General features: G+C 35.9%; 2 protein-coding genes across 2 annotated transcripts; one reads left to right on the forward strand and one right to left on the reverse strand.

Moving 5' to 3' along the window:
* Positions 1-5,935: 5,935 nt before the first annotated feature.
* LOC113357818 (CBL-interacting protein kinase 18-like) lies at positions 5,936-8,538 on the forward strand. The gene is made up of 2 exons (XM_026601300.1): positions 5,936-6,162; positions 6,487-8,538. The coding sequence occupies exon 2, from the start codon at positions 6,828-6,830 to the stop codon at positions 8,310-8,312; it is 1,485 nt and encodes a 494-aa protein (XP_026457085.1). The 5' UTR covers positions 5,936-6,162; positions 6,487-6,827; the 3' UTR covers positions 8,313-8,538.
* A 663-nt stretch (positions 8,539-9,201) lies between these two features.
* On the reverse strand, positions 9,202-9,856 carry LOC113360223 (berberine bridge enzyme-like 15). Its single transcript, XM_026603755.1, has 2 exons — positions 9,651-9,856; positions 9,202-9,544 (listed from the first exon to the last, which is right to left on the reverse strand). Exons 1-2 carry the CDS (start codon positions 9,854-9,856, stop codon positions 9,202-9,204), a joined length of 549 nt encoding a protein of 182 aa, XP_026459540.1.

Raw genomic sequence — 9,856 nt, forward strand, 5'->3', positions numbered from 1 at the left:
ACCAAACTTGGAGTTCAGATATGAAAAATTTAATTCATGATAACCGAAGTGTTCTTCGTGTTCTTGGTTTCAGAATGTTCTATTACAAAACTATTTTTTTTAAAACTATTCCTAACCGAACATGCCACTTTAACTTCCATTTAAACCATATTTGATGATTTCTACTCAATTTTCCCAATCAAAAATCGAATTAAAAAGTTTATGGGTTTTCAATCGAACGAGACGTTAAAGAAAGAGATAAGAAGAAGAGAATAAAAAAAATTCAAAACTAAAAATTCCCCTCCTTTTCTTGTTTTTGATTTAGATTTTGGTTAATAAATTCATTTATATTAGATGTATATGATTAGATTTATATAAATATTAAGTTAGTTTTAATTTAAAGTAAAGTAAAGGGTAAATGTGTATTTACATAACTTTATAACAACCCTTATAAGTATAGGTAGGTTGGTCTAATAAGACCATGATCCCCTGAAAAAAAGCACCGTCCCTAAAAAATCATTCTTGAGTTACAGGGTGAATAGTTCAAAACAAAAAAAAAATGTTACACAGTGAATTTTAAGTAACATTGTAAATATTTAGTGATAAGGAATTTTTAGGGTTGCTAAGAAAATAATTTGAGCCATGGTGCACATAATGGTTCAAAGTATAGACATTCGGCTACCAAGCTTATTTCCGGTCATCAATGCACCACATTACATGTGCGTATTGGAACACGCAATATGAACCTGATAGGAACCCGTTATACCAGACATGTTAAACGGTCTATAAACATTAGGAAATTGTGGCATGCTAAAAAAGCGAGGATCTAACAACACTACCCAATAATTTTCTTAGCAATCTGTATGGACTAATTCCGAAATACTTTCTAGAGAATCAACTAGACAGACAGATTCAATCTAGGTAAAAGTATCTCAAGGAGTTAATATCTCTCTCTTGATTTGATTTACTCAAGCTAACAGAAATCAACGAGTCCTAATCAAATACAAGGAATGACTTGGATGGTACCAAAGACCAATATCTAAGGGCCAATCAATATCAATCAACAACCGTTAGGTCGGAAATTCCAATTGATTGATCTTTACGCACAACCTGTATTATTTCAATTATAAAGATAAACAATATAATGCGGAAATAGAAATAACACAGACACCAGAATTTTGTGAACGAGGAAACCACAAATACAGAAAAACCCCGGGTCCTAGTCCAGATTGAGCACACACTGTATTAAGCCGCTACATACACTAGCCTACTCCAAGATAGCTTCGGACTAGACTGTAGTTGAACCCCAATCAATCTCCCACTGATCCAAGGTACACTTGCGCTCCCTACGTCTATGATCCCAGCAGGATACTACACACTTGATTCCCTTAGATGATCTCACCCGCAACTAAGAGTTGCTACGACCCAAATCGCAGGCTTAACAATAAAAAAAATTGTCTCACACAGACAAGCCTATCAAAGGATCAATCTATCTCCCACAAAAAAATACTAAAGTTTTTGTTCCGTGTTTTGATATATAATCAAGGTGAACATGAACCAATCGATAATACGGTCTTACAATCCTATCAAAAGCCTGGAGTTATCAATCACCTCACAACAATCTAAATCGTATAAAGTGAAGAAGATGTCGTGGAATCACAAACAATGAGACGAAGATATTTTTGATTACTTTCTTGCCTATCGGAGATATCAATCTCAAGCCAATCGTTTCGATTGTACTCATACAATAGAAAATGCAAGATTAGATCACCACTAAGGAAAAAACATCGATTAACTACACCAAATAAGAGTTGCCATACGATATACGACGACGGATATCTATGGGTTGCACAGGGGGGTTGTAGAAAGTTCTCAATTCTTTACAACTCTTCAATGTTAGTTGTAAACACGGTTTTCGATCCACTGTATACAACTCTTGGCTCAGTTGTGGATGTCTTCCGAAATTTCCTCTTTATACCTAACACAACTCTTACATGGGTTGTGAAAATAGATCCTACACTACGCTTGTTGGGGTTGCAGAAATTTTTTTGACAACTATGGTTAGAGTTGTATGTCATCTCACTGACAACTTCTACTTTAGTTGTATGTCACTTCTTTGACAACTTTGGTTTGATTACAACTTTGGTTTGAATTGTATGTCACTTCTTTGACAACTATGGGAAGAGTTGCAAGTCATTTCTTTGACAACTCTAATTCTTAGTTGTGGTACATATTCAATTTGATTTTTTTTTTTTTTGAGAATTTAAATACAAAATTAAATTTGTAATACTTTAATAGCCATGAAAGAAGATCATATTTCCAATTATAATCACTATTGTTTGTTATTACATATGATCAGTTTTACAGAACTTCGACACCAAAAGAAATAACCTAATAACACTTTTTTTTTAGTAAAAGTCTTCTAACTATTCTTTCTCAGAAGATTTTAAATATACCGACATTGAAACTCTCATCTGCAGTTGTTGTTTCCTCGCTCTTAAATGCTGGTAAGCATGCTTAGAATAATTTTTCTGGAGTTCAAGTTCGAGAGCAACCAGTACAGGCTCAAATGTTTAAGGATTTCCAAGTCCTCGAACGCATCATGATATGCATCCCTAATGGATGGATAGAGTCCCAACATTATGTTGGCGCATGTATCTTTGTGAAAAACTTGTAGGATTGTTTATGATATCCCTCGTATGATCCCTGTTAGCATCAATATATTCATAGTCTTTCCCGGGACTGCGAAGGTTGTCACTGATCTCCATAAAATCGTTAAAGATCCTGTAATATCTCTGGTTAAACTTTTCCACAGACATCATCCTTTTAGGTTTCTGATTGTTGTTTGGTGTATTCATGATTTAATCGGTTTTTCTCTCTCAGAAAAGAATAAATAAATAAAAGAAGAAGAAGAAAAGACCAGTGGTTCTAAATAAAATGTAGATTACCAAAATTGTGGCCATTGATCTGATTACATCTAACCGTATAAATTAATATTCTAAAATTGGTGACATGGCTTGGCTCAAGCATCCTGATTTTAGGATTAATTATAAGTTTTAACGTTCGAGTAGTACTGTCTTGTTTTTTTAAATTTCGAGTTAATTATAAGTTTTTTCAAATTTAGAAGTTAGGATCAAGCATCCTGATTCTAGGGTTGAGGATCAAAGACCGACAACACTGAAAAACCATTCATATTACTAGTAATGAATCGTCACCAACCATCAAGTAAACACAACATTTATTTCTTTTATTGTTGTGTCATAACCCAATTTCACCATTTCAACATTACATTTCAATATGTGGCATAGCCAAGCACATCATGCTAAAATTTGAGCACACCCATCCCAACACGTGACTCTTAACTCAGTAAGGCACATTACATTAGTTTCATGGAACGGATTGGGCTAGACTAATCAACATAGTAGCTCATCCTATCAAGCGACACGGATAAGTACACGTCACGTTAAAAAACATTCATGATATGTATAAAATACCACACAACATGGCACAACATCGCACACTTAATATCCGACCCAATACAGCAGGGCACACATATGTATAAAATACCACACAACATGGCACAACATCGCACACTTAATATCCGACCCAATACAGCAGGCACACCGGCATGCTAAACATTGATTTCGTGGGTTGAGCTATGTTGGGCCGGTTTTTACACCTTTACTCCGAACCTCAATGTGCTTCGGCTTTGTTTAACCAAAAGCTTATCAGCTGGGAATGGCTCATTTCCATAGCTTGTGGAAAGTTTATGTACGTGGCCAGAGGAGAGAGCAGGGATTCCCCTTTGTCGTGAACTAGACCTCCAAAAGGGAAACGCCCTTGCTATCTCTCTTACCTACCTGTAGTTCAAATACGTACGTAATGGCACGACTAATGCATGCCAAAAAAATTGATGCTAATCATCTGTAGGTAACTAGAAAAACAGAAAGGATAAACTCTGTTACGGATTGCCATCATCTAAACCTGATTTAGCTACGTGTTTGAATGACTTGAATCGAAAATACCGTTAAGCAATGTATATAATACTAGCTTACGCTGTGGGATTATGTAAAGATTTTGAATTCCGGGACTTTTTTATTTTATTTTATTTGAGGCCGTCAAAATATTTTTTTAGAAATCAGTGGAAATGTTAAAGTAAACTAGTATCGATTTACTGCAAATTCACCCTTTCGTCGTCTCGAAAATACATAACCCAACGATTGAAAGCTTAATCTTCGGCCACGAATTCGTGCTAATGGCCCCTAACTCAGCTAAGATTTTACTTGGACTCTCGATAGCTGCGTTTCTAACAAAGAAAAACTAGCTAGCTACCTGCACGCTAGTTTGGTAAACACTCCAACCAAAACCAATTAATTATATAGTTATCTTAACAAGGGGTTCAAAATCATACCAATAGGTGTAATGATCTACATTACCAAATACAATTGAATGAATACTTCCCAACGAACTCCGTGTCCTTTTTATGTGGCGTAGGCTAAGTTGTCATGAGTAGTAAGTTAACTAGCTAGCTACCTGCACGCTACAAAATGGTTCCTCTTGAAAATCATTTACAATCCAAGCAAATTAATTTAGTTTTGTCGCAATAAGCAGTAACCTTTAGTAGAGAGACTTTTTTTTTTTTTTTTTTGGAATATGATCTACACAACCAAGTGAAATACTCACACAAAGGAAAAAAAAAAGGGATAAATGAGTCATTTTTTGATGGGATATAGGTACAATCATACGTTGACATGTCTTTTTTCCAGTAAACTGATTCTAATTTCCGTGACAGTTTAGACGAAGTTCTATGGGGTTCTAATCTACGTGCTAGATTAGCAGTCCACGTCAGCTAGGACTATCTCCCAAGTATTATGGGAGTCCTAATCTAACAGTTAGATTAGCAGTTCACGTTAATTAGTCAAGCGACTACTTGGTTCAGCGTTGTTTGATTCAATGGAACCAATCTCAACCGTTAGATCAAAAAATAAATCAATCATGAAAGGTGATTTCTGCGTCGCTGAACCATTCAGCGTTGCTATCTTGTTCATAGTTCATATGCGAGCAAATAATGGGAGAGAATACTACTATTAACAAATAAACAAAACAATTTTGTTTTTGGAACTACAACAGTTAACCATTAATCTAACAAGTTAATCTATCCCACGGGGCTTAACCCTAATCATTTTGGAGGCCGTGTAGCAGCTTCGTTCCTCCCTTCGTGGAGGGTGGTTCGAAGCAGCAAGGACTTGAAGCTATGAATGCATCATGCATGGAGGGTAACGGGTATGTATCCTACCAGTCAATGGAAAGAACGTCCACTTCATCATAACTTTGTAAATAAAATTTTGCATGTGGTGGAGTGGAGTCCACACGCTCCACACATGGACCTCATCTGATAGGCCGGGACCAATATAATATTCTGCCGTCGAAACAACAAGGCAGCACACTGTAAAGTTCATCTGTGTTCTGTCAAATCACACGTAAGTGAGCAACATCTCCAGAAATTCAACGTGATTAATTTCTTTTTTCCACGTACCCATTTATTACCACATCCTGCGACTCATGTGACGTCATCCAAATTTTGAAAAATTGCTAAGACGTTCGGATAATCTACGTGTTTGGTTGACTTGTATCAAAAATACCGTTAAGCAATGTATTAAATCAGGATCACGATGTAGGATTACATATCGTTAAGATTTTGAATTTTTGGTTTTATTTATTTGTGGCCGACAAAATATTTTTATAATAATCAGTAGTAATCTTAAAAGCAAATTAATTAATATTAATTAGGAGGAAGACAGTGCTCAAACAAATCAATTCCTATCAAGATATTTTTATCTCCTTTTCCTAATAATAATATTATTATTCTACTTTTTTAATTACCTTATTAACCTCACACTTTTGAATGAATTACAAGAAGGACCAATTTGAATTTCGTTAAAATTCAAGGAACTGGTTATTTGGGGGCGTCGTCAAATATATTCTCCCTTCTGACATATCATTTCCTCCGCCACCGAATCACCGGCAAACAGATATCAAATCTAGCAGAGAAGAAGAAGAAGATTTTTTTTTTCTCTGTTAGATTTCTGAAATCATCATTAGTATATTTTCTAGAAACAATCCTCTCCTCTCATCTTCTAGAAGAAGAAGAAGCAGCAGCTTGGATTTTCAAGAGATTTCAAGGTTTTTTTTTCTAATCACGAATTCTATTTCTTAATCTCAATTCAAATCCCTTGTTAATCATCCTTCGGATTGTATGATACTTGTCGTAGAATTGAATCAGATTTTTTTTGAATTTTTGTTGTTGTGGATTTTTGATTAATTAGCTTTTTTAATTAGATCTAATTCGATTGTTAATTAATCTTCAAACATCTTTCATTTGGATCTAATCAAGCTGATGAAAAATCTGTAGCTTCAATTTTTGTCTTCTTTTGTGAATCACAGGCTTCTATTTTTGGTTTCCAGTGGGAATCATAGGCTTAATTATGTTCTTTTTGGTGATTGCAGGTTTTGATTGCTGTAATTTATCGTTCGTGGATTGGTGGATTCAAAGACTCAAAGAAGGAGTTCTTGAAAGAGGGGATGCTGAAAGATGTGCTTCAACGTCGAGAACTCTACCTCCACGGCATTTAAATTCGATCAAATAGATCAATCCGAGCTATTCCGAAGTATAAATCATAAGACGGTTTGTCTATTCTCATTAAAGAATGTGGGTAAATGTTACAGGATAGATTTCCAGTTAAAAGATAAAGACGGTTGAATTGAATTGAATTTCTCTTTGAAAACTCCTGTGTTGTGTACATATATTGTGTGTAATAGGAGATTTGTGGATTTCAAAGTAATTTGGAATGGATACAAAGACGGGTATATTGATGGAAAAGTATGAATTGGGGAGAGTGTTGGGACAAGGTACGTTCGCAAAGGTTTATTATGCGAGGAATCTGCAGTCTGGGCAAAGTGTGGCGATTAAGGTTATTGATAAAGACAAGGTTATGAAAGTTGGGTTGATTGAGCAAATCAAAAGAGAGATTTCTATAATGAAGCTGGTTAGACATCCGAATGTAGTGCAGCTTTACGAGGTAATGGCTACTAGAACTAAGATTTATTTCGCTGTGGAGTATTGTAAAGGCGGTGAGCTTTTTAACAAGGTAGCGAAAGGCAAGTTGAAGGAGGATGTTGCTAGGAAATACTTTCAGCAGTTGGTTAGTGCAGTTGATTTTTGCCATAGTAGAGGTGTTTACCATAGAGATTTGAAACCTGAGAATTTGCTGTTAGATGATAATGGTAATTTGAAGGTTTCGGATTTTGGATTGAGTGCTCTAGCTGAATCGACGCGTCAAGACGGGTTACTACACACAACCTGTGGAACTCCTGCTTATGTTGCTCCTGAAGTTATTAGTAGACATGGATATGATGGAGTTAAGGCTGACATATGGTCGTGCGGGGTGATCTTATTTGTTTTGTTAGCCGGTTACCTTCCATTTCAAGATGCCAATCTGATGGAGATGTATAGGAAGATTGGTAGAGGAGAATTTAAATTTCCTAATTGGTTTCCAGCAGATGTGCGCAGGCTTCTGTCTAAGATCTTAATTCCAAACCCATATGAGAGAATCTCGATGGCGAAGATCATGGAAAGTTCTTGGTTCAGAAAGGGGTTGAATGCCGAAGTAGAAAAGCCTTCACGGAAAAACAAGGGACCGAGCCTTTCTTCTATGGATGTTGATGCATTGTTCAGTCGTAATAACGATAATAGCGGTACCAGTAGTTCGGAAACAAAGCCAACTAATTTGAATGCATTTGATATTATATCCCTTTCAGCGGGATTTGATCTGTCGGGTTTGTTTGAGAAAACTGACAATAAGAAGAAGGAATCGAGATTTATGTCAAGACAGCCTGCTCCGACCATTATCTCTGCGCTGGAGGATGCTGCTCAGCGTCTGAGGTTAAAGGTGAAAAAGAAAGACGGAGGACACCTGAAATTTGAAGGGACAAAAGAAGGTAGGAAAGGAGTACTTTCCATTGATGCAGAGATATTCGAGGTAACTCCATCTTTTCATTGGGTGGAAATGAAAAAATCCAGCGGTGATACCATGGAATATCAGAACATGTTGGAACATTGTTTAAGACCAGCACTCAAGGACATCATTTGGGTTTGGCAAGGTGATCAACCTCGTGCTCTGCAACCACAGACAAGAGACGAGCAACAAGAAGAACAGCAACAAGAAGAAGACCAGGAACAAAATCAACAACAACAGCAACCGCAACAAGAAGAAGTTACACAGCAACAACCACAACAACAGGAAGAAGAAATACAGACGCTGCAGCCTTCTTGAGGGTAAAACTGCCAAGCATTTAACCTTTAGATTCGGCACATTGTTGTACCTCAACCTCCCCATTTTGACCTTTTTCCGGATACAAAAATCAGTACATTGTTCTGTTCCTAGTAAAATTGTGGTATTTGTCATTGTAAAGTACATACATATTCTGTAAACTAATTGTAGCAATTTGTGTGTATTTTTTTTTTCTTTGCTTCAATGGAAGTCTCTTTTGTTATCCTCGTATACGGTATATCCCTCTTAATCATAAACCATTTTTGTTTTGATAACGAAAATTGTTTAGTTTTTAACATTCTGAAATACTCTGCAGGCCATTTTATTTGCATCCATGAGCTGATAATTAAGATTCAGCAAGAGTTGGAATACTCTGTTCATTTCTAAAGAAGTTACCGGGATCAACTCTACTTTTCACTTTTACTAATCTATCAAAATTACCATTGAAGTATTTCATACCCCAAGCTCCCTTGTGAGTAACTTCCTGTGCCATTCGCGTAGCGACCTAAATCCATATCTCGATAGTTGATGGCCTTGTTTGGTAAAATTTATGATTATCTATTTATGATTATAGATAATCATAAATAGATAAATGATTTTAGTATAATCATTTTTATAATAAATTTTCACAAACACCTTTATCAAATAATTGATTATCTTTAAAAAAATGCTCCCGAAAAGGAGTGGTAAAAAAACTGGATTTTTTTCTAAGTTCCCTAGTATTTTTTTAAGCCTCTCTTAATAATTTATAGAAAATAAGAAGAATAAACTCAATTCAATTTTATTAAGAAAAAATAATTGATTATAATAATTTTTAAATAATTTTTTTTTTGTTTCTGAAAATAATGAATTTTTTTCGATTATGATTAAAATAATCAATTATTATTAATGGTTACCAAACCGGCCCGATATACGCAGTTCTTGGATTCTTAGAAATATACTGCTCCATGTACGCATACAGATTTCGAAGCCACTTGATATGGTGCGCAGCTCCTTTAGTGTCTCCTGGTTCATTCCAATACACCAAGTATTGGATCATAAACTTATTTCCCTTCCTATGAGGAAACGGAATTTCGGATTCCGATATCTCTTCCATTCTTCCACCGTAAGGAACGAATACCATGACCGGCTTTTCTTCTTCTAATAATCTTTTCCAAATTCCTTTTAATCCAGTTATCGAAATGGGTTCTTTCACGTAATCGGATTTCGCCTTATAAGTACTCTTGTCTTCATCTCTGCTCAATAAATCTTGCAGAGGATTTAGACCATTGTACGGCCGTACGCCGAAATATAGCGCAGACTGAATCCAACTCATTTCAGTACAATCCTTTTTGTGTATACCCAATACCATATTTTCTTAACAAAGCTCCATAACCACCACCACCGAGCTGCCCACCAACACCTACTGTCGCACAAAGCCCTCCAGGAAATGCAAGCGTTTTGCTTTTCTCGGCGATTGCGTAATAAAGTTCACCTAAAGTTGCACCAGACTGAACCCATGCAGTTTCGGCTTTTACATCTACGTCCACCGACCGGAGATTGAACAT

Source organism: Papaver somniferum, chromosome 3 (assembly GCF_003573695.1).
Source record: "Papaver somniferum cultivar HN1 chromosome 3, ASM357369v1, whole genome shotgun sequence".
Lineage (NCBI taxonomy): Eukaryota > Viridiplantae > Streptophyta > Magnoliopsida > Ranunculales > Papaveraceae > Papaver > Papaver somniferum.

Excerpts from the sequence above, each read along its gene's own strand:
- LOC113357818 (XM_026601300.1), top strand. The coding sequence starts at position 6,828 with ATGGATACAAAGACGGGTATATTGATGGAAAAGTATGAATTGGGGAGA.
- LOC113360223 (XM_026603755.1), bottom strand. The coding sequence starts at position 9,856 with ATGTTCAATCTCCGGTCGGTGGACGTAGATGTAAAAGCCGAAACTGCA. Across the intron at positions 9,545-9,650 it reads TTAAGAAAATATGGTATTGG|AGATGAAGACAAGAGTACTT; the intron begins GTATACACAAAA and ends TTTATTGAGCAG.